General features: G+C 43.6%; 2 protein-coding genes across 5 annotated transcripts in view; both read left to right on the forward strand.

Moving 5' to 3' along the window:
* LOC118370090 (zinc finger protein 501-like) overlaps nucleotides 1-25,835 on the forward strand; it is a 311,132-nt gene that overhangs the window by 42,255 nt on the left and 243,042 nt on the right. The window lies entirely within an intron of this gene.
* On the forward strand, nucleotides 12,868-25,826 carry LOC118370086 (zinc finger protein 239-like). 3 transcript variants are annotated; one of them, XM_052498883.1, is made up of 3 exons: nucleotides 12,868-13,426; nucleotides 23,415-23,488; nucleotides 25,063-25,826. In XM_052498883.1, the coding sequence occupies exons 1-3, from the start codon at nucleotides 13,111-13,113 to the stop codon at nucleotides 25,099-25,101; spliced, it is 429 nt and encodes a 142-aa protein (XP_052354843.1). In that variant the 5' UTR covers nucleotides 12,868-13,110; the 3' UTR covers nucleotides 25,102-25,826. The 3 variants fall into 3 exon arrangements, with proteins under 3 accessions (XP_052354843.1, XP_035610773.1, XP_052354844.1); XM_035754880.2 differs by having other exon boundaries at nucleotides 23,415-25,826; XM_052498884.1 differs by lacking the exons at nucleotides 23,415-23,488; nucleotides 25,063-25,826 and adding an exon at nucleotides 22,674-23,108.

Below are 25,835 nucleotides of genomic sequence, written 5' to 3' on the forward strand. Positions count from 1 at the left end.
TGAGTTCTAGTCTTTTCTGAAGTGGCTGAAAGTGTTACGCCCCTGAAAACCGGGGAGAAATACTCACGAGAGTGATACGGTGTTGTATTCTCAATTCAACTTTTAGTGTAATCTTTACAAAAGTAACACATTACAAAACAACAGAAAACCCATTATACAAATAACACAGCAAAATATCTTATTAACAACGCACATGTTCATTCACAATCGACATAAAATGGCAGCTACTCTCAGTACGATGCTATTCTTCACTTCAACCGAGCAGGGCTAATATTACTCTCTTCAAACTTAACTCTAACTTCCTCAAGACGTTACTAAGACACACCTTAAACACTCTTGACATGTTAGCGAGTTATAACATTTAAATTACTATTTTTATCATCAATAAAGTACCTGAAAACAGGGGAGAAATAATCACGAGAGTGATAAGGTGTTGTATTCTCAATTCAACTTTTAGTGTAATGAGAAGAGACCGCGATTTTCCCCAGGAATATGGGTGGAGACCAGAGCAATCGATCTCCGGCTCATAGATTAAGAGCATTTCGTAGATCACAGATTAACACTTTTAGGCACCACAAAATAAAGTAATCAATATAACGTTTACACATTACTCTCACAATTCGTACCCTTTGACAGATTTGAACTTTAACACAATTATATGAATGTTATCAATCTCTATCAACTAATACTGAATGCGTCTTTTTAACCTTAGATGTTTTAAGATCCTCACATACTATGAACTTACTAATACTTTTAATGTATAACAGGCTATGAATATTTCCTTTAACCTGTCACAAAAGCAGAGTGGCGCAGCGAAAACGTGCTGGGCCCATAACCAAGATGTCGATGGATCGAAAACATTCTCTGTTAACCAGCTTATTTTTATCATTTAAGTGCGTACAATTTTTTTTAAATGCATTGTTTTATTGCATGTGTAATTGCCATTATACATTTTTTTTATACCTCTTTCATCAGTTTGTATAGGTCATACTGATTACAAAGAACAAAAGTGGCCTAAGACACTGGCCTCCTGAGCCATGGATTGTGAGTTTTAGTCTTTTCTGAAATGGCTGAAAGCAGAGTGGCGCAGCGGAAGCGTGCTGGGCCCATAACCCTGCGGTGGATGGATCAAAACCATCCTCTGCTAATCAGTCTATTTTTAAAAATGAAATGCAAACAGATAAAAGAAAGCGTAATTTCATGGGCACGTGTCAGTGCCATTCATTAGACATTGTTTTTACTGCTTCTATCAGTTCGTAATGGTTGTGAAAGATAGACAGTTCCCCAATGTCCTAATGGATAAGGCACTCTCCTCCTAAGCCAGGAATTTTGGGTTCAAGTCACATCTGGGGTGGCTGATAGCAGATTTTCGCAGCCGAAGCGTGTTTGACCCATAACCCAGAGGTCAATATATCGAAACCATTCTCTGCTAACCATTTAAATTTGAGCATTGAAGTGCAAACAATTTTCTTTTTTAAATGCATAGTTTCATTGCATGTGTAATTGCCATTATAAAATGTTTTTTACCTCTTTCATCAGTTCATATAGGTCATACTGATTAGAAAGAACAAAAGTGGCCTCAGACACTGGCCTCCTGAGCCATGGATTGTGAGTTCTAGTCTTTTCTGAAATGGCTGAACGCAGAGTGGCACAGCGGAAGTGTGCTGGGCCCATAACCCAGCGGTCGATGGATCAAAACCATTCTCTGTTGCCCATCTTGTTTTTAGCATTGAAGTGCTAACAAAAATAAAAAACTGCGTATTTTTATTGCATGTGTAATTGCCATTATACATTTTTTTATACCTCTTCCATCAGTTCGTATAGGTCATACTACAAAGAACAAAAGTGGCTTAAGACACTGGCCTCCTAAGCCATGGATTGTGAGTTATAGTCTTTTCTGAAATGGCTGAAAGCAGAGTGGCTAAGTGGAGGCGTGCTGGGCCAATAACCCGGAGGTCAATGGATCGAAACCATTCTCTGCTAACCAGTTCATTTTTAGCATTGAAGTGCGATTTTGTTTTTTTAATGCGTAGATTCATTGCATGTGTAATTGCCATAAAAAAAAACATTTTTATACCTCTTCCATCAGTTCGTATAGGTCGTACTGATTACAAAAACAAAAGTGGCTGACACTGGCCTCCTATTCCATGGACTGTGAGTTCTAGTCTTTTCTGAACTGGCTGAAAGCAGAGTGGCGCAGCGGAAGCGTGCTGGACCCATAACCCAGAGGTCGATGGATCGAAACCATTCCCTGCTAACCAGCTATCATTGAAGTGCAAACTTTTTTTTTTTAAATGCGTAGTTTTATTGCATGTGTAAGTGCCATTATAAAAAAAATTATACGTCTTCCATCATTTTGTTTCGGTCATACTGATTACAAAGAACAAAAGTGGTCTAATACACTGGCCTCCTAAGCCATGGATTGTGAGTTGTAGTCTTTTCTGAAGTGGCTGAAAGCAGAGTGGCGCAGCGGAAGCGTGCTGGGCCCATAACCCAGAGGTCGATGGATCGAAACCATTCTCTGCTAACCAGCTTAATTTTAGCATTGAAGTGCGGAAAAAAAAAAATAATGCGTAGTTTCATTGCATGTGTAAGTGCCATTATACATTTTTTTATACCTCTTCCATCAGTTCCTGTAGGTCATACTGATTACAACGAACAAAAGTGGCCTGTCGTGGAAATTTCCTGTATTTACCAAATCATGAGAGCAAACCACACACAAGTCAGAGTTTATCACAAAGTCCATCTTTAATTATATGAGCTCTATCACAACCCTGTGACTCTCAGATCAATTCAGTGTCTATAAATGAATTCTCTGAGAGTCCCCTCCACATTGCAACTGAGATCCTTTATAGCAAAGACACACATAGCCAGACAGCATTGGCCATAATTTATCGTTCAGCTGTCTTCTAAACTATGTCCTTTTCTCAAATTCAGAACCATAAACAAATCCTTATATCAACAGGCATATATCAAATCCACCCCTCCTTGACAAGATCACAGAGACACATTGACTGGCACTCAGACATTGTGGAGCCAAGAGATACACGCTTGACCTCTCCCCTCTCTGCGGCCCAAGCAACTTAGTCCTGACAGAGACCAGATAACTGCAACCCCGCCACAGTATTATACAAAAATAAACATTCTGATGAGAAGTAACTTACAAACATATGATGAATATAAAACATCTTATCTATGTTACAAACTAATTCTAATTATTCCCCAACATTCCCCTCTCAGGGACATTGTCCCTTCCAAAGAATCAGAATATTAATTACAAACTCAATATTTAAAAGGAAATAAAAATTAAAATCCCCTCAATGTCAAATACCTTAGCTTACATATAAGCTTTCTCCCTTCTGAAACAAAGTTTACAACCGTTATTCTACAAGACAAACGTGCACATGTTTAATAACACAGAATAATCCATTTGAGGAAAATAAAAACATAACCAATATTTATAAATGCTCCCTAAGTTACATGAGAACCAGTGTCTAAACACAGGCCTCCTCACAACATATAGGACAGACATCCCTCTAAGTCCTCATGCTCAGAAATATACTCAGGAATAGAGAATAGGTCAGGGAAATCATTCCTATTCCAAATCATAAGTAACAACCCAACTATTTATCCAACCAATATTTAGAATAGCATTCCTCAGTGATTCAAATGTCTTATCACACAAAGTAAAAACCTCAATTTAACACACATCAATATTAGCAGATTTACTTACATTCAGTCTAATTAGTCCATCATTCTACTATTAACTTTTTTAATCATGATTATAATACAGATCAGTATCTCAATGCATTCTTAATCTAAATTAAAACAATTTAATGGCACAGTTGACCAACCCTCTCAGGCACTGATTCTTCTGGCATCTCTTTCGTTCTTCTTCAGATAGCTTTACAGTTCAAAGTGGACGGCCCATGATAATGTCCCAATTTCAATGTCTCATCTTTACCACTCATGTCTTGTCCATTCGTCAACCAATATGCCAGCATCATAAGAAAATGTTAGAACAGATCTTTCTCAATGATCACTCCAAGTGGACTCTCACAGTATGAGAGAAACATGAAAGAAAAGCAGTTGATAGCTTAGATCTGAGACTGTACACCAATTTCTGGCTTGGTTATTTTCTCTTGGTAGAAGTGGTTCAGAAATCCTTCAACACATTTGTCACTCTTCTTCAGCCAGTTAGAGGGGGTTTTGAGGTACAGCAAGGACTCCGTGCAGCAAAACGAGACGAAGGGACTTTGCAAACAAAACTGGCCAAGTTCCTGGCCTCTGTCACGGTGCTGACTTTTGCCCAATGCCTGCAGCAAAAGCCTCTACCCCGTCCTCTGGCTGGGCAGAGTACTTTGGGACTTTAGTTACTTCGGTGTAACAAGGGCCTTGCCGTGCGGCCCTACCAACCCTTCTATTTATTCGTAATGGCCCTTCACGTGAGTTGGGTTTGTTCCTTCGTTCACGTTGTCACTCCCTTATTTTCCGGTCTAGTATGAGGCCTTGGATAGATATACTCCTATTAAAATATTCTTAAGCGTTATGGATTCCTCCTATATTTCCTTACCCTCCAGTTATCTTTACCTATGTATATATCAATACCTAATAACAACTCTTAGTAGTTATTATGCTCGTCAGCTAGTAGTCACTCGGAAACTAGTATTGGTATATGTTTTGACTCTCTTAAAAATATATTATTGTCCACACAATGAAATATTCTTTAGTGCAATCACTTTAACCTATAACCAGGGTCACTTTCTGTTCAGTGAGAGTGTCAAAGGCGTTTGCTCTCCAGATCGTTAATCTGGCCTAGTTGTCAAAGTTTCAAGCTTTTATTAAGTCACTCTGTTTTTTGTCTTATACACATCATTACAATTCAATGGTTCTACAGTTTCTCAATACAACAATAATGCTCAATCAATCCTTAATGCTATGCCAGATAATATTGCAAAACTTTAAATGCGTTAACACTTCTAACAATATTGACTAAATAGCAAAAATAGTTAAATTACCTTAAATGCTCAGCCCCTTGGTCACTTTCCCGTAATCGGTATTCTCGCAGCTATGACGCTAGATTCCGAATTCCAGTATCTTAATACACTTACAACTCTGTGTATGGACTCAATATATTGTAACTGGTATTTTGCTGTTTCCTTGTATTGCCAATCACATCTGTACCTGATGTCTCACTGAGTGACCGCCACTTTGTCTGTATTCAAGAGGTGTTTAGACCTCTGTTTTTCGTAGACTCAGTCTCGGGGTCACCAAATTCAACCAAGTATATTCAGATAGTGATCCAATAAGTACATAGACAAAATAATCACATTTTCTAATATTGTTATAATCTAACAAAAAGAGTATAGTGCAATAGTAAATTTACCTGTGATGATTCTCCATATGAAGTCTGTCTCATATGTTAACGAGGATCATACTGTCTTATGATCTCTGTTCTCTTTATATATATTTTTAAAGGGGAAGTTCCCACTGGGGCTGTAGACCTACATAATCTTAGGCCTGTGTGTTAAACGGAAGCTTCCTATTATTACCCTTTAAGGTCATGCACTACTGACTCTCACATTGCTGCTTCCGTGTTACTGTTGGCTGATTCTACTCAATCATACCAGCTGGTTGTTTCTACCACTGGAGGTGGCGTAGGAGGTATGTCGAGCGTCAGCTGGGAGAAGTCTATGATAGGTATCTCCTCTGCTTCCCCCCGTTGTCCAGTTTCTGCAGGTGCGGTCCATGGTTCCATGAGGTCCCGTGAATGCCCTGTGTTGTTGTCCCCATTGCTTGATGGAGTGGGCAGATTCTTTTCATCTCTTGTCACACCTCCTACCGAAACACCCCACGACAAATGAAAGCCCAGCCGCCCAGCCGCACTGATGTTCGGGAGGCCTCTCCGCACACAGCTGGACATCACATGAAGCCAAACAGGCGTAATGAAGTGCTGAACAAACAAGCCAAGATGCTCTCCGGTGGCCGGGAGCGCCATCTCCAAACAGGACAGGAAGTGATGGTGCGAGACTACAGAAGGGGAGGGAAATGGACAAGAGGGACCGTACACACACAAACGGGGCCCAGACATAATGTGGCAGCGTCACATTAACCAAATGCATTCCACGGAAAACAGCACAACAATCGAGAGAGAACAGGCACAGAGAGCTCCTGAGAGTGACACACAGGGAACTGTAGAGGACAGTGGGGCAGTAGAGAGACCCCAGGCTGAAAGAAGGGAACGTGTTGATGAAGGTGCTGCTATAGCAGAAGCTATAATGGAACAAGCACACACTGAGGATGTTCAGGAGCCTCCAGACAATCCAAGGCGCTACCCAGAACGAAGGCACCGTCCACCAGACAGACTGGACTTATAAACAAACAAACAAAATCAAACTGTTCAAGTTCAAATTAAAAGATGCAAAATAACTACAACAAGTTCTGGGAAATGTTTCAGTTGTGGTTTGGTAAAAGTAACTCTGATCGTATAAGAGAAGGAATGTTTTGTTCTGTTAATTACTGATGTCCCCTTTAAGGATGGAGCACCCTTGGTCATGCGCAGTATTGTTCTATGTTATTCTGGTACTAACTAGTTTGAGTAAATGTGAAGCTCCAGTTCAATTGCTTGTATTCAGAGTCTTTCTTATTACATAAATAAGTACTAAGTGTTAAGACACTACACAGAGCAAGGGAAACAACCACCCCAAGGCTCAGAGCGAGTAGTGCGCGCTAACTAGCCAGCCATTTCACTTCGGTTACACAAGCCTCATCTCGGGAGTTGATAGGCTTGAAGTCATAAACAGCTCAATGCTTGATGCACAACGCAGCGCTGCTGGCAAAACGCACCAGAGTGCTGTTTGAATGAATGTTTATGCGCCTGCTTCTGCCTACCACCGCTCAGTCAGATACTTAGATACTTGTATGCTCAGTCAGATTATATGCAACACAGGACACGCTAGATAATATCTAGTAATATCAGCAACCATGTGAAGTTAACTAGTGATTATGATTGATTGTTTTTTATAAGATAAGTTTAATGCTAGCTAGCACCTTACCTTGGCTTACTGCATTTGCATAACAGGCAGTCTCCTTGTGGAGTGCAACGAGAGAGAGGCATGTCGTTATTGCGCTGGACAAGTTAACTGTAAGGTTGCAAGAATGGATCCCCCCGAGCTGACAAGGTGAAAATCTGTTGCTCTGCCCCTGAACGAGGCAGTTAACCCACCGTTTCTAGGCCGTCATTGAAAGTAAGAATGTGTTCTTAACTGACTTGCCAAGTTAAATAAAGATTAAATAAAGGTATAAAAAAATTAAAAAAACATTTGAAAAAAACGGCAAATCGACACCCAAAAATACCAATTTCCGATTATTAGGAAAACTTGAAATCGTCCCTAATTAATCGGCCATTCCGATTAATCGGTCGACCTCTAGTTCAGACCCACTAGAACACACTCCCATCTCCATTAACCACATCACACCTGCCCAGTGTCTGAGGCGGTGACATACTAGACCATGGTAGTAAATCTAATACTTAGGTGTTTTTAGTTACGCTTGAAAGGTCTGTGGTGGTTCTGTGGTTATAAGTTACTGACCTTGGAATACATTTCTGGCCATGCTGGCAGGGTCTGAATCAAACCCAATCTCCACCTGGCAGACTGGCAGGGTCTGAGTCAAACCCAATGTCCAACTGGCAGACTGGCAGGGTCTGAATCAATCCCAATGTCCACATGGCACACTGACAGGGTCTGAATCGAACCCAATGTCCACCTGGCACACTGGCAGGGTCTGAGTCAAACCCAATGTCCACCTGGCACACTGACAGGGTCTGAATCAAACCCAATGTCCACATGGCACACTGACAGGGTCTGAATCAAACCCAATGTCCACCTGGCACACTGGCAGGGTCTGAGTCAAACCCAATGTCCACCTGGCAGACTGGCAGGGTCTGAATCAAACCCAATGTCCACCTGGCACACTGGCAGGGTCTGATTCAAACCCAATGTCCACATGGCACACTGACAGGGTCTGAATCAAACCCAATGCCCACCTGGCACACTGGCAGGGTCTGAATCAAACCCAATGTCCACCTGGCACACTGGCAGGGTCTGAATCAAACCCAATGACCACCTGGCACACTGGCAGGGTCTGAATCAAACCTAATGTCCATCTGGCACACTGGCAGGGTCTGAATCAAACCCAATGTCCACCTGGTACACTGGCAGGGTCTCAATCAAACCTAATGTCCATCTGGCACACTGGCAGGGTCTGAATGAAACGCAATGTCCACCTGGCAGACTGACAGGGTCTGAATCAAACCCAATGTCCACCTGGCACACTGACAGGGTCTGAATCAAACCCAATTTTCAACTGGCACACCGACAGGGTCTGAATCACACCCAATGTGATAGTAGTTTGAGAGATTGCCTGCCCTGTGAGTTCTGCTATACTTACAGACATAATTGAAACGGTTTTAGAAGCTTTAGAGTGTTTTCTATCCAATAATAATTATTATATGCATATATTTGCAATTTTGGACAGATTTGTTTTCAGTTTACTATGGGTACGCAATTCCGCCAAAGGGGGCAGTATTCTGCCTATCCTTAACTGGTTTTAAATTATGGAATGTTCTGAAAACTGACTTCAGGTTATTGAGGAATCTAGCCTCGCAGGAAGACAGTTTAATTTTATGGAGGTTTAATTCAGTTCTCTGTTTAGTATTTAACTAAATACTCTTGTTTGTCTTTGGTAGGAGAGCGACAAGACTCTCACTCTGACAGCGGGAAGAGTCCTTCAGGGGAACCAGACCCAGAGACACCCAAACCAGCGAGACGACACCACTGCTCCCAGTGTGGAAAGAGTTTTAAGGGGTTAAGGAACCTGAAAGTACATGAGAGAACGCATACAGGAGAAAACCCGTACAATTGCTCCCACTGTGGAAAGAGTTTTACCAAGTTAGGGAACCTAAAAGAGCATGAGAGGAGACACACAAGAGAAAAGCGTTTCCAATGTTCCCAGTGTGGAAAGAGGTTTACCCAGTTACGGTACCTAAAACAAACAAACAACATGAAGAAATTCACACAGAAGATAGGAAGACCTACCACTGCTCTCGGTATGGAAAGATATTTACTGGGTTAGGGAACCTGAAAATACACATGAGAATACACTCAGGAGAGAAGCCTTATCACTGTTCCTACTGTGTAAAGATTTTTAATCAGTTAGGGAGCCTGAAAACACATGAGAAGGGACACACTGGAGAGAAGCCTTATCACTGTTCCCACTGTGGAAGGAATTTTAGGTGGTATGTGAGCCTGAAGGCCCATGAGAGAATACGCACAGGAGAAAAGCCTTACCAATGTTCCAATTGCGAAAAGAGTTTTACCCATCAAGGGAGCCTGAAAGCGCATGAGCGAATACACTCAGGAGAAAAACCTTACCAATGTTCCCGGTGTGAAAAGAGTTTTACTCGTTTAGGGAGCTTGAAAAGGCATGAGAGAACACACACAGGAGAAAAGCCTTTCCAACATACTAAGACACAGAAGGAGAAGACATACCACTGCTCTCATTGTGAAAATACATTTTCCCAGAGGACCTGAAATCACATGAGAGAATAGAGAGCCTGTGTTCTGACTTATGTTTTAAACATAGGTCAACATTTTTTTTGTTCAGCTCAAGACATGATCATGTCGAAAATCAGATAAAAATAGTTTTAAAAATATTATGTTTTGATTATGTCAATTATATCAATGGAAATAGTGTTTTTCCTGTAGTAGGGAATTATTCATCAATGGAAATAGTGTTTTTCCTGTAATAGGGAATTATTGTTCATTGGTTCAGCGACATGGGAGGATGTAGATGTACACTACTCTTCAACAGGTTGGGCTCACTTAGAAATGACCTTGTTTTTAAAAGGAAGCAATTTTTCCATTAAAATAACATCAAATTGATCCGAAATACAGTCTAGACATTGTTAATGTTGTAAATGACTATTGTAGCTGGAAACGGCAGATTGTGTATGGAATATCTACATAGGCGTACAGTTGCCCATTATCAGCAACCATCACTCCTGTGTTCCAATGGAGTTTGTAATTTTAAAAAGCTAGTTGATCATTAGAAAACCCTTTTGCAATTATGTTAGCACAGCTGAAAACTGTCATTCGGATTAAACAAGCAATACAACTGGCCTTCTTTAGACTAGTTGAGTATCTGGAGAAATGTAACCTCTCATAGACAGGTAGATTTTTTTTTTTTACCCACAAGTAGTTTTTTACCCAGAGACAGTAGTGCCAATTTCTCAAAAAGAACATAAATGCTGAATGAGGAGGTGTCTGTGTTTTAGTAGGAGGAGGTGTCTGTGTTTTAGTAGGAGGAGGTGTCTGTGTTTTAGTAGGAGGAGGTGTCAGTGTTTTACCAGGAGACCGGGGCCGATCTCGATGCCTTGCCTACACACACTCTGCATGTCTTGCTGAAAACCCTCACAATTGTTGGTCAACATATTTTGTCTTGAAGTTTTCATTCAGTAGGGTTTAGAGTACATTTAATCTTAACCCGTTTAAATACGGTTGAATACATTTTAATTAGAATGTTGTCAACAGACTCTACAGAATAGATGAAGAGAACAGAATCTAGTTCTAGAATCTAATCTATCAATTAAAGAAAGTCATCATCCGTCTCCAACTGGTAGATTTAAAAATACTCGGATCTTGTAGATTATTTAGGTACATTTTAGTGTTAGGAAAGTATGTATGAATCATAAAAAACAATAGTCCTATAAATCTACCCTAGTTCTTACTAATCATGGAAGTGTGATGACAACGGCCCAAAACATTTACATAAGTGTTCAGACCCTTTACGCAGTACTTTGTTGAAACACTTTTGGCAGCGATTGCAGCCTTGAGTCTTCTTGGGTATGTCGCTACAAGCTTGGCACACCTGTATTTAGGGAGTTTCTCCCATTCTTCTCTGAAGATCCTCTCAAGCTCTGTTAGTTTGCATGGGGAGCGTCGCTGCACAGCTATTTTCATGTCTCTCCAGAGATGTTTGATCGGGTTCAAGTCCGGGCTCTGGCCGGGACACTCAAGGACAACAGTGCAGTAATATCGAACAACTTCACAACAATACACACATCTAAAGGAATGGAATTAAAAATGTATACAAATGTAGGGGAGTAATGTCAGAGCGGCATAGACTAAGACACAGTAGAATAGGATAGAATACAGTATATACATATGAGATGAGTAATACATAGACTAAGATACAGTAGAATAGAATAGAATACAGTATATCAGGTGAGTAATGCAAAATATGTAAACATTATTAGTGACTAGTTTTAAAATGGCCAGTGATTCCAAGTCGATGTATATAGGCAGCAGCCTCTAATGTGCTACTTATGGCTATTTAACAGTCTGATGGCCTTGAGATAGAAGCTGTTTTTCAGTCTCTCTGTCCCGGCTTTGATGTACCTGTACTGACCTCGCCTTCTGTATGATAGCGGGGTGAACAGGCAGTGGCTTGGGTGGTTGTTGTCCTTGATGATATTTTTGGCCTTCCTGTGACATCGGGTCCTGTAGATGTCCTGGAGGGCAGGTAGTTTGCAGAGTTTGCAGGGGGGTGCAGTTGTGGGTGGTGCAGTTGCCGTACCGGGCGGTGATACAGCCTGACAGGATGCTCTAAACCCCCTCCTGAGGTTGAAGAGTCGCTGTTGCACCTTCTACACCACACTGTCTGTGTTTGGTGGACCATTTCAGTTTGTCAGTAATGTGTACACTGAGGAACCTGAAGTTTTCCACCTTCTCCACTGCGGTCCCATCGATGTGGATAGGGGGGTGCTCCTTCTGCTGTTTCCTGAAGTCCACAATCATCTCCTTTGTTTTGTTGATGTTTGGTGAGAGGTTATTTTCCTGGCACCACACTCCCAGGGCCCTCACTTCTGCCCTGTAGGCTGTCTCATCATTGCTGGTAATCAGGCCTACTACTGTTGTGTCGTCTGCAAACTTGATGATTGAGGCATGCGTGGCCACACAGTCATGGGTGAACAGGAAGTACAGGAGGGGGCTGAGCACCCATCCTTGTGGGTATCACCACCTGGGGGTGTTGGAAGTCAGGAAGTCCAGGACCCAGTTACACAGGGCGGGGTTCAGACCCAGGGCCTCAAGCTTAATGAAGAGCTTGGAGGGTACTATGGTGTTGAATGCTGAGCTATAGTCAATGAACAGCATTCTTACACAGGTATTCCTCTTGTCCAGATGAGCAGTGTGATGGTGATTGCATCGTCTGTGGATCTATTGGGGCGGTAAGCAAATTGAAGTGGGTCTAGGGTGACAGGTAAGGTGGAGGTGATATGATCCTTGACTAGTCTCTCAAAGTACTTCATGATGACGGAAGTAAATGCTACGGGGCGATAGTCATTTAGTTCAGTAACCTTTGCTTTACAGGCTCCCGAGTGGCGCAACGGTCTAAGGCACTGAATCATATCTGGCCGTGATTGGGAGTCCCATAGGGACGCACAATTGGGCCAGCATCTTTCAGGTTTGGACGGGGTAGGCAGTCATTGTAAATAAGAATTTGTTCTGCCTAGTTAAATAAAAATATTGTGTGAAGATTGATGAGGAACATTTTCTATTTAATCCATTTTAGAATAAGACTGTAAGGTAACAAAATGTGGAAACAGTCAAGGGGTCTGAATACTTTCAGAATGCGCTGTAAACTAAAGTTTAAAAAATAAAAAAGTTAATTTAAATACATTTAAAATGAACTTTATCTGAAAATAAAATATGATCCTCAACTGCGTTTACCCTCCAGTCAGCAAACGGCGATGTGCGTCTTTCAGGCGACGCTGCCAGCGTGACGTATAATCTAGTGGACGGTTCTTTAGAAACAGCTGGTCAATCACCTCAGAAGCTTGCTAGCCAACATAGCCGAAATATTCAAGCTATTTATATGCTTTCGATGTATATTAGATACTGTGTTTTAGACACACGTCTGTCGTATCTACTTGTTAAACTATTTAATTGAATATTACGTTATTTTGTATTATTCAGCTAAAGTAGCTGGCTGGTTAAGTTAGCACTAGCCTAGTCGCTAATGATAGATAGCTAGTTAACATCCCCGACCATGAGCTCCCTAAACTCCTCTCCTGTTATAGAAGAGGTCTGCTGGACGGAGAAAGAAACTCTGGTGCTGAACGTTGTCGTGAAAGAGGAGAAGGAAGAGGAGGATGTTACAGTTAAACAAGAAGTAGAAGGTGGGGCTGTTACAGTGAAAGAAGAAGAGGAAGACGTTTCAGTGAAAGAAGAGGAAGACTCGTTCAGAGTGAAAGAGGAGGAGGAAGAGAAAGATGATGATGCAGTTTTTGGAGTGAAGAAGGAAGGGGAGATTACTGTCACACTGGAAGATGAAGAGCTGGAGAGGGGAGATCTGATTAACACCAGTAAGTACCGCCTTAAATGTGTTTTTAACTTTGGATATTCGGAGTTGGCTTGTCAATACCTCTTCAACGGAGGGCCCTGGGATGATGACTGATATGTCTAGAATCATCAGACGACGTAGAGAGCAAGCTACCCCTTGTTTTCTCCGTTCCGTTTCCAAAAAGTGACTTAACATGTATATTTGAGAAGGGTCTATCTGCTGACCGCAGACTGGGGGGCACGGCATGTAGTGATTTTTGTGTTGTGATGATTTACTACACACCGTGTCCCCCAATAGTGCCATTTGAGAGTCGGGTTGGCTACACCAAAGATTATGTATATACTGAAAAGATGTCTCTCCGTCCTAACGAGGGGAGTCATTGTCCACAAAGCGGCACTGTGGGTTGTCTTGCTCCCACCTATTCTTTATTTGGACTGGTGGATTCATCTTATTATTGTAATCTTGTTTATATTCTATGAGGGTTGTTGACTTCAACCGCCTTTATTCAATGGAGAGAAATGCTAAGCTACTAGCGTCATGGCATGAATATGCATCTGGAGACAACTCCTATAGTGTTTTATTAGAACACACCATTCTATACAGTCCACCTGGTAGAGGTTCATATCTGACAGAGAACAGGAGAGAAATTACATAGTGGTGGGTCCAATAGAACAGGAGAGAAATTACATAGTGGTGGATCTAATAGAACAGGAGAGAAATTACATAGTGGTGGATCCATAGGAACAGGAGAGAAATTACATAGTGGTGGATCTAATAGAACAGGAGAGAAATTACATAGTGGTGGATCCAATAGAACAGGAGAGAAATGACATAGTGGTGGATCCAATAGAACAGGAGAGAAATGACATAGTGGTGGGTCTAATAGAACAGGAGAGAAATGACATAGTGGTGGGTCTAATAGAACAGGAGAGAAATGACATAGTGGTGGGTCTAATAGAACAGGAGAGAAATGACGTAGTGGTGGGTCTAACAGGTAAATAAATTGAAATGCATTTTCCCAAATGATGTAATTACCCCAAATAAAGGATTGCCAAATAATTTCCCAATATGAATGAGACCCCCTTCACCAGTAGGCTAGGCCTCACTCCAACGACAACGGAATGAGAAATGTTTTAAGGTTATACCAAGGATAATTTTGCTATTTAATTTTGAGTATCAAAAATGTGATTTTCTGGATTTTTTTTCTCATTTTGTCTGTCATAGTTGAAGTGTACCTATGATAAAAAATTACAGGCCTCTCTCATCTTTTTAAGTGGGAGAACTTGCACAATTGGTGGCTGACTAAATACTTTTTTGCCCCACTATATATATATATATATATATATATATATATATATATATATATAAAAAAATGGGAGGTCTTTAATCCCTTATTTATGTCACTAAAGTCTTTCCACATTTTATGTTACAGCCTTACTCTACAATAAATAAAAATCCTAATCAATCTACACACAATACCCCATAATGAAAAATCATAAATAGGTTTTTAGAAAAAATGCTTAATTTATTATAAGAAAAAACATTATTATTTATGATTTACTTATTTAATATTATTATGTACATAAGTATTCAAACCTTTTACTATGAGACTTGAAATTGAGCTCAGGTGCATACTGTTTCCATTGATCATCGCCTTCTGGCGCCGACAGAGATGGCTGCCTCGCTTCGCGTTCCTAGGAAACTATGCAGTTTTTTTACGTGTTATTTCTCATCTTAGGTTTCATTACATACAGTCGAGAAGAATTACTGAATATAAGAGCAGCGTCAACTCACCATCAGTACGACCAAGAATATGACTTTCCCAGAGCGGATCCGTGTGTTCTGCCTTCCACCCAGGACAACGGAATGGATCCCAGCCTGCGACCCAAAACAACGATGTCGTAAAAGAGGCAAACGAAGCAGTCTTCCGGTCAGGCTCCGGAGACGGGCACATTGCGCGCCACTCCCTAGCATACTACTCGCCAATGTCCAGTCTCTTGACAACAAGGTTGATGAAATCCGAGCAAGGATAGCATTCCAGAGGGACATCAGGGACTGTAACGTACTTTGCTTCACGGAAACATGGCTCACTCGAGAGACGCTATCGGAGTCGGTGCAGCCAGCTGGTTTCTCCACGCATCGCGCCGACAGAACCAAACATCTTTCTGGTAAGAAGAGGGGCGGGGGCGTATGCTTTATGGTTAACGAGACGTGGTGTGGTCCCAACAACATACAGGAACTCAAATCCTTCTGTTCACCTGATTTAGAATTCCTCACAATTAAATGTCGACCGCATTATCTACCAAGGGAATTCTCTTCGATTATAATCACAGCCGTATATATATTCCCCCCCAAGCAGACACATCAATGGCTCTGAACAAACTTTATTTGACTCTTTGCAAACTGTAATCCACACATCCTGAGTCTGCATTCATTGTAGGTGGGGATTTTAACAAGGCTAATCTGAAAACAAGACTCCCTAAATTGTATCAGTATATCGATTGCGCAACCAGGGCTGGTAAAACCTTGGATCATTGCTATTCTAACTTCCGTGATGCATATAAGGCCCGCCCTCCTTTTGGAAAAGCTGACCACGACTCCATTTTGTTGCTCCCTGCCTACAGACAGGAGCTAAAACAAGAAGCTCCCACGCTGAGGTCTGTTCAATGCTGGTCCGACCAATCTGATTCCACGCTCCAAGACTGCTTCCAGCACGTGGACTGGGATATGTTTCGTATTGCGTCAAACAACAACATTGACGAATACGCTGATTCGGTGAGAGAGTTCATTAGAACGTGCGTTGAAGATGTCGTTCCCATAGCAACGATTAAAACATTCCCAAACCAGAAACCGTGGATTGATGGCAGCATTCGCGTGAAACTGAAAGCCACTGCTTTTAATCAGGGCAAGGTGACCGGAAACATGACCGAATACAAACAGTGTAACTATTCCCTCCGCAAGGCAATCAAACAAGCTAAGCTTCAGTATAGAGACAAAGTAGAATCTCAATTCAACGGCTCCGACACAGGAGGTATGTGGCAGGATCTACAGTCAATCACAGATTACAAAAAGAAAACCAGCCCAGTCATGGACCAGGATGCCTTGCTCCCAGGCAGACTAAATAACTTTTTTGCCCGCTTTGAGGACAATACAGTGCCACTGACACGGCCCGCAACCAAAACATGCGGACTCTCCTTCACTGCAGCCGAGGTGAGTAAAACATTTAAACGTGTTAACCCTCGCAAGGCTGCAGGCCTAGACGGCATCCCCAGCCCGAGCCCTCAGAGCATGCGCAGACCAGCTGGCTGGTGTGTTTACGGACATATTTAATCAATCCCTATCCCAGTCTGCTGTTCCCACATGCTTCAAGAGGGCCACCATTGTTCCTGTTCCCAAGAAAGCTAAGGTAACTGAGCTGAACGACTACCGCCCCATTACATTACATTTACATTTAAGTCATTTAGCAGACGCTCTTATCCAGAGCGACTTACAAATTGGTGCATTCACCTTATGACATCCAGTGGAACAGCCACTTTACAATAGTGCATCTAAATCTTTTAGGGGAGGGGGGGGGGTGAGAAGGATTACTTATCCTATCCTAGGTATTCCTTAAAGAGGTGGGGTTTCAGGTGTCTCCGGAAGGTGGTGATTGACTCCGCTGTCCTGGCGTCGTGAGGGAGTTTGTTCCACCATTGGGGGGCCAGAGCAGCGGGAACTGTACTTCCTCAGTGGTAGGGAGGCGAGCAGGCCAGAGGTGGATGAACGCAGTGCCCTTGTTTGGGTGTAGGGCCTGATCAGAGCCTGGAGGTACTGAGGTGCCGTTCCCCTCACAGCTCCGTAGGCAAGCACCATGGTCTTGTAGCGGATGCGAGCTTCAACTGGAAGCTAGTGGAGAGAGCGGAGGAGCGGGGTGACGTGAGAGAACTTGGGAAGGTTGAACACCAGACGGGCTGCGGCGTTCTGGATGAGTTGTAGGGGTTTAATGGCACAGGCAGGGAGCCCAGCCAACAGCGAGTTGCAGTAGTCCAGACGGGGGATGACAAGTGCCTGGATCACGCCAAGGTTCTTAGCGCTCTGGGAGGAGGACACAATGGAGTTGTCAACCGTGATGGCGAGATCATGGAACGGGCAGTCCTTCCCCGGGAGGAAGAGCAGCTCCGTCTTGCCGAGGTTCAGCTTGAGGTGGTGATCCGTCATCCACACTGATATGTCTGCCAGACATGCAGAAATGCGATTCGCCACCTGGTCATCAGAAGGGGGAAAGGAGAAGATTAATTGTGTGTCGTCTGCATAGCAATGATAGGAGAGACCATGTGAGGTTATGACAGAGCCAAGTGACTTGGTGTAAAGCGAGAATAGGAGAGGGCCTAGAACAGAGCCCTGGGGGACACCAGTGGTGAGAGCGCGTGGTGAGGAGACAGATTCTCGCCACGCCACCTGGTAGGAGCGACCTGTCAGGTAGGACGCAATTCAAGCGTGAGCCCCGCCGGAGATGCCCAACTCGGAGAGGGTGGAGAGGAGGATCTGATGGTTCACAGTATCAAAGGCAGCCGATAGGTCTAGAAGGATGAGAGCAGAGGAGAGAGAGTTAGCTTTAGCAGTGCGGAGCGCCTCCGTGATACAGAGAAGAGCAGTCTCAGTTGAATGACTAGTCTTGAAACCTGACTGATTTGGATCAAGAAGGTCATTCTGAGAGAGATAGCGGGAGAGCTGGCCAAGGACGGCACGTTCAAGAGTTTTGGAGAGAAAAGAAAGAAGGGATACTGGTCTGTAGTTGTTGACATCGGAGGGATCGAGTGTAGGTTTTTTCAGAAGGGGTGCAACTCTCGCTCTCTTGAAGACGGAAGGGACGTAGCCAGCGGTCAGGGATGAGTTGATGAGTGAGGTGAGGTAAGGGAGAAGGTCTCCGGAAATGGTCTGGAGAAGAGAGGAGGGGATAGGGTCAAGCGGGCAGGTTGTTGGGCGGCCGGCCGTCACAAGACGCGAGATTTCATCTGGAGAGAGAGGGGAGAAAGAGGTCAGAGCACAGGGTAGGGCAGTGTGAGCAGAACCAGCGGTGTCGTTTGACTTAGCAAACGAGGATCGGATGTCGTCGACCTTCTTTTCAAAATGGTTGACGAAGTCACCTGCAGAGAGGGGGGAGGAGGATTCAGGAGGGAGGAGAAGGTGGCAAAGAGCTTCCTAGGGTTAGAGGCAGATGCTTGGAATTTAGAGTGGTAGAAAGTGGCTTTAGCAGCAGAGACAGAGGAGGAAAATGTAGAGAGGAGGGAGTGAAAGGATGCCAGGTCCGCAGGGAGGTGAGTTTTCCTCCATTTCCGCTCGGCTGCCCGGAGGCCTGTTCTGTGAGCTCGCAATGAGTTGTCGAGCCACGGAGCGGGAGGGGAGGACCGAGTCGGCCTGGAGGATAGGGGACATAGAGAGTCAAAGGATGCAGAAAGGGAGGAGAGGAGGGTTGAGGAGGCAGAATCAGGAGATAGGTTGGAGAAGGTTTGAGCAGAGGGAAGAGATGATAGGATGGAAGAGTAGCGGGGGGAGAGAGCGAAGGTTGGGACGGCGCGATACCATCCGAGTAGGGGCAGTGTGGGAAGTGTTGGATGAGAGCGAGAGGGAAAAGGATACAAGGTAGTGGTCGGAGACTTGGAGGGGAGTTGCAATGAGGTTAGTGGAAGAACAGCATCTAGTAAAGATGAGCTCGAGCGTATTGCCTGCCTTGTGAGTAGGGGGGGAAGGCGAGAGGGTGAGGTCAAAAGAGGAGAGGAGTGGAAAGGAGGCAGAGAGGAATGAGTCAAAGGTAGACGTGGGGAGGTTAAAGTCGCCCAGAACTGTGAGAGGTGAGCCGTCCTCAGGAAAGGAGCTTATCAAGGCATCAAGCTCATTGATGAACTCTCTGAGGGAACCTGGAGGGCGATAAATGATAAGGATGTTAAGCTTGAAAGGGCTGGAATGGAATTCAAAGGAGGCGATAGACAGATGGGTAAGGGGAGAAAGAGAGAATGACCACTTGGGAGAGATGAGGATCCCGGTGCCATCACCCCGCTGACCAGAAGCTCTCGGGGTGTGCGAGAACACGTGGGCGGACGAAGAGAGAGCAGTAGGAGTAGCAGTGTTATCTGTGGTGATCCATGTTTCCGTCAGTGCCAAGAAGTCGAGGGACTGGAGGGAGGCATAGGCTGAGATGAACTCTGCCTTGTTGGCCGCAGATCGGCAGTTCCAGAGGCTACCGGAGACCTGGAACTCCACGTGGGTCGTGCGCGCTGGGACCACCAGATTAGGGTGTCCGCGGCCACGCGGTGTGGAGCGTTTGTATGGTCTGTGCAGAGAGGAGAGAACAGGGATAGACAGACACATAGTTGACAGGCTACAGAAGAGGCTACGCTAATGCAAGGAGATTGGAATGACAAGTGGACTACACGTCTCGAATGTTCAGAAAGTTAAGCTTACGTAGCAAGAATCTTATTGACTAAAATGATTAAAATGATACAGTACTGCTGAAGTAGGCTAGCTGGCAGTGGCTGCGTTGTTGACTTTGTAGGCTAGCTGGCAGTGGCTGCGTTGTTGACACTACAGTAATCAAGTCGTTCCGTTGAGTGTAACAGTTTCTACAGTGCTGCTATTCGGGGGCTAGCTGGCTAGCTAGCAGTGTTGATTACGTTACGTTGCGTTAAAAGAACGACAATAGCTGGCTAGCTAACCTAGAAAATCGCTCTAGACAATTATCTTTGATACAAAGACGGCTATGTAGCTAGCTATGTAGCTAGCTACGATCAAACAAATCAAACCGTTGTGCTGTCATGAAATTAAATGAAAATGTGATACTACCTGTGGAGTGAAGCGGAATGCGACCGGGTTGTTGAGTGGGAAGTTCTATTCGGTAGACGTTGGCTAGCTGTTGGCTAGCTAGCAGTGTCTCCTACGTTAAGGACGACAAATAGCTGGCTAGCTAACCTCGGTAAATTAAGATAATCACTCTAAGACTACACACTCTAAACTACACAATTATCTTGGATACGAAGACAGCAAAGACAACTATGTAGCTCGCTAACACTACACTAATCAAGTCGTTCAGTTGAGTGTAATAGTTTCTACAGTGCTGCTATTCGGTAGACGGTGGACTTTTGCTAGCTGGCTAGCTGCTGGGCAGATAGCAGTGTAGACTACGTTAGGACGACGAAATACGATAATTACGCAATTATCTTTGATACAAAGACGGCTATGTAGCTAGCTAAGAAGAAATTGCTAAGATTAGACAAATCAAACCGTTGTACTATAATGAAATGTAATGAAATGTAATGAACAGTTATACTACCTGCGGACCGAAGTGCGAATGCGACCGCTCGCTCCAACCCGGAAGTTGTTGACTTAGCAGTGTGTGATGACTTTTCTCCACATGTAACTGTTGATTTGAGGAAAGTAAACAGATAAAACCGATCTGTGTTGAAATCTGTGTCTGTGGTCCACTCTGGCAACGCTGCCTCTAGACGTGGGGAATAGCCACTCAGACGTGGGGAATAGCCACCCCATAGCACTCACTTCCGTCATCATGAAGTGCTTTGAGAGACTAGTCAAGGACCATATCACCTCCACCCTACCTGACACCCTAGACCATCTCCAATTTGCTTACCACCCAAATAGGTCCACAGACGACGCAGTCTCAACCACACTGCACACTGCCCTAACCCATCTGGACAAGAGGAATACCTATGTGAGAATGCTGTTCATCGACTACAGTTCAGCATTTAACACCATAGTACCCTCCAAACTCGTCATCAAGCTCGAGACCCTGGGTCTCGACCCCGCCCTGTGCAACTGGACTTCCTGACGGGCCGCCCCCAGGTGGTGAGGGTAGGTAACAACATCTCCAACCCACTGATCCTCAACACTGGGGCCCCATAAGGGTGCGTTCTGAGCCCTCTCCTGTACTCCCTGTTCACCCACAACTGCGTGGCCACGCACGCCTCCAACTCAATCATCAAGTTTGCGGACGACACAACAGTGGTAGGCTTGATTACCAACAACGACGAGACGACCTACAGGGAGGAGGTGAGGGCCCTCGGAGTGTGGTGTCAGGAAAATAACCTCACACTCAACGTCAACAAAACTAAGGAGATGATTGTGGACTTCAGGAAACAGCAGAGGGAACACCCCCCTATCCACATCGATGGAACAGTAGTGGAGAGGGTAGTAAGTTTTAAGTTCCTCGGCGTACACATCACAGACAAACTGAATTGGTCCACCCACACAGACAGCATCGTGAAGAAGGAGCAGCAGCGCCTCTTCAACCTCAGGAGGCTGAAGAAATTCGGCTTGTCACCAAAAGCACTCACAAACTTCTACAGATGCACAATCGAGAGCATCCTGTCGGGCTGTATCACCTCGTGGTACGGCAACTGCTCCGCCCACAACAGTAAGGCTCTCCAGAGGGTAGTGAGGTCTGCACAACGCATCACCGGGGGCAAACTACCTGCCCTCCTACACCACCCGATGTCACAGGAAGGCCATAAAGATCATCAAGGACTACAACCACCCGAGCCACTGCCTGTTCATCCCGCTATCATCCAGAAGGCGAGGTCAGTGCAGCTTCTATCTCAAGGCCATCAGACTGTTAAACAGCCACCACTAACATTGAGTGGCTGCTGCCAACACACTGACTCAACTCCAGCCACTTTAATAATGGGCATTGATGGGAATTGATGTAAAATATATCACTAGCCACTTTAAATAATGCTACTTAATATAATGTTTACATACCCTACATTATTTATCTCATATGTATACGTATATACTGTACTCTGTATCATCTACCGCATCTTTATGTAATACATGTATCACTAGCCACTTTAAACTATGCCACATTGTTTACATACTCATCTCATATGTATATACTGTACTCGATACCATCTACTGCATCTTGCATATGCCGCTCTGTACCATCACTCATTCATATATCTTTATGTACATAGTCTTTATCCCTTTAAGGTAGTAGTTTTGGAATTGTTAGCTAGATTACTCGTTGGTTATTACTGCATTTTCGGAACTAGAAGCACAAGCATTTCGCTACACTCGCATTAACATCTGCTAACCATGTGTATGTGACAAATAAAATTGGATTTGAGATGTTTCTACAACTTGATTGGAGACCACCTGTGGTAAATTCAATTGATTGGACATGATTTGGAAAGGCACACACCTATCTGGCTATCACAGCATTCTGAAGCGATACACCATCCCATCTGGTTTGCGCTTAGTGGGACTATCATTTGTTTTCTCAGCAGGACGATCTCCCAACACAACTCCAGGCTGTGTAAGGGCTATTTGACCAAGAAGGAGGGTGATGGAGTGCTGCATCAGATGACCTGGCCACCACAATCACCCGACCTCAACCCAATTGAGATGGTTTGGGATGAATGGACCGCAGAGTGAAGGAAAAACAGCCAACAATTGATCAGCATATGTGGGAACTCCTTCAAGACTGTTGGAAAAGCATTCCAGGTGAATCTGGTTGAGAGAATGCCAAGAGTGTGCAAAGCTGTCATGAAGGCAAAGGGTGGCAACTTTGAAGATTCTAAAATATATTTTGATTTGTTTACCACTTTTTTGGTTACTACATCATTCCATATGTGTTATTTCATGTCTTCACTATTCTACAATGTAAAAAATAGTAAATATAAAGAAAACCCCTGGAATGAGTAGGTGTGTCAACTTTTGACTGGTACTGTATATCTTATGAATGTTTTTACATTCAGTTACAAAAAGTCACTTTCTTACCACTTCTTCCATCGTCAAACATGTAAGGAAAGCTTTTTTTAAATCAAAAGGTATGCTGTCAAAAATGTATTGAATTCAAATGGAATTACCCAGCCTACAAAGCACAACAGCCACTTTGTGATGACCAGTTCTGCTCTTTTATTGAGGGATATAGTCTAGATTAAACCTCATATGAAGACAATTTTATCATGTGGAGGTTTCATTCAGGTTTCTGTTTAACAAGATACTCTGTTTGTCTTTTGCAGGGGAGAAACCAGACTCTCACTCTGACAGCGGGAAGAGTCCTTCAGGGGAACCAGACCCAGAGACGCCCAAACCAGTGAGACAACACCACTGCTCCCACTGTGAAAAGAGTTTTTGCTGGTTAGGAAACCTAAAAAAGCATGCGAGACTACACACAGGAGAAAAGCCTTACCAATGCTCCCAGTGTGGAAAGAGTTTTGCCGTGTTAGCTAACCTGAAAAGGCATGAGAGAATACACACAGGAGAAAAGCCTTATCACTGTTCCAGCTGTGGAATGAGTTTTACTCAATTATCGGACCTTCAAGCTCATGAGAGAACACACACAGGAGAAAAGCCTTTCCAATGTTCCCAGTGTGGAAAGAGTTTTACTCAGATAGGGCACCTGAAAGCTCATGAGAGGATACACACAGGAGAAAAGCCTTTCCAATGTTCCCAGTGTGGAAAGAGTTTTACTCAGATAGGGCACCTGAAAGCTCATGAGAGGATACACACAGGAGAAAAGCCTTACCAATGTTCCTAGTGTGAAAAGAGTTTTACCATGTTAACTAACCTGAAAAGGCATGAGAGAATACATAGAGGGGAAAAGCATTTTCTGCTCCCAGTGTAAAAATAGATTTTCATGAATGGCAGACCTTAAAGCTCATGAGAGGATACAGAAGAGAACCCTTTCCAATGCTCCCATTCTGGAAAGAGTTTTACCTGGTCAAGTAGCCTTGAAGGAGCATAAGAGGACACACAATAAAAGTCCAACCACTGCTCGCTCTGAGTGGAAGGACATTCAGAGAACCTGAAATCAAATGAGAGAATAGAAAGGCTGTATTCTGACTTGTATTTTTGACTGAGAATGTGTTTTTGTTTAGGCCACATGACATCATATTGTGTATGATTACACCTGTCTATATAAGGTCCCACAGTTGACAATGCATGTCAGATCAAACGCCAAGCAATGAGGTCAAATAATTTGTCCTTAGAGCTCCGAGACAGGATTGTGTCGAGGCACAGATCTGGGGAATGGTGCCAAAAAATGTCTGCAGCATTGGTCCCCAAGAACACAGTGGCCACCATCATTTCTTAATGGAAGGCGTTTGGAAGACTCTTCCTAGAGCTGGCCACCCGGCCAAACTGCACAATCGGGTGAGAAGGGCCTTTGTCAGGGAGGTGACCAAGAACCCGATGGTCACTCTGACAGAGCTCGAGAGTTACTCTGTGGGGATGGGAGAAACTTCCAGAAGGACAACCATCTCTGCAGCACTCCACCAATCAGGCCTTTGTGGTAGAGTGGCCAGACGGAAGCCACTCCTCAGTAAAAGGCACGTGTTCTTGTTCCCTTCCCTGATGAAGGCCCTTCTCCCCCGATTTCTCAGTTTGGCCGGGTGGCCAGCTCTTGGAAGAGTCTTGGTGGTTCCAAACTTCTTCCAGTTTAGTGGGATGGAGGCCACTGTGTTCTTGGGGACCTTCAATGCTGCAGAAATGTTTTGGTACCCTTCCCCAGATCTGTGCCTCGACGCATTTCTGTCTCAGAGCTCAACGGATAATTTATTTGACCTCATGGCTTGGTTTTTGCTCTGACATCCACTGTTACCTGTGGGACCTTATATAGACAGGTGTGTGCCTTTCCAAATCATATCCAGTCAATTGAATTTACCACAGGTGGACTCCAATCAAGTTGGAGAAACATCTCAAGGATGATCAATGGAATCAGGATGCATCTGAGCTCCATTTCGAGTCTCATAGTAAAGGGTCTGAATACTTAAATAAATAAATGTGCAAAAATGTCTAAAAACTTGATTTTGGTTTGTCATTATGGGGTATTGTGATGTCATTTTGGGGTATTGTGTGAAGATTTGATGAGGGGGAAAAAAACTTCAATTTTAGAATAAGTCTCTAATGTAAAAAAAAAATTGGAAAAGGTAAAGGGGTCTGAATACATTATGAATGCACTGTATACCGCTGGCAGAGTTTTCTACCGCTGGCAGAGTTTTGGCAATAATGTGTGTCTGCAGGTGTCTATCTGGTCAAAACCACTGATACAGGAGCCCCTCCACCCTCTGGTGGGATGGACCATGTCTACAGAGAAACCAAGATTCAAATACTTAGATTTGTGTGTATTGGGTATTTGTTGTAAAATTGTTAGATATTACTTGTTAGATATTACTGCCCTGTCGGAGTGAGAAACACAAGCATTTCACTACACCCGCATTTGAAATAAACATCCTATTTATCAAAGGTGCTTTTGTCTGGGGTCAAAATGACTCCAAAGGATTTGAATTTGTTAAAAGTCCATATTTATACAGAAACACTAAACCATTATTTAAATTTATTAAGAACAAGTTGATTGACAAAGTCATGAAAAAAATTGAAGAATTGACTAAACCACATTTAGGCTGTGATAAAAGATATGCCTCTGGGGTCAAAATGATTAG

Source organism: Oncorhynchus keta, chromosome 37 (assembly GCF_023373465.1).
Source record: "Oncorhynchus keta strain PuntledgeMale-10-30-2019 chromosome 37, Oket_V2, whole genome shotgun sequence".
Lineage (NCBI taxonomy): Eukaryota > Metazoa > Chordata > Actinopteri > Salmoniformes > Salmonidae > Oncorhynchus > Oncorhynchus keta.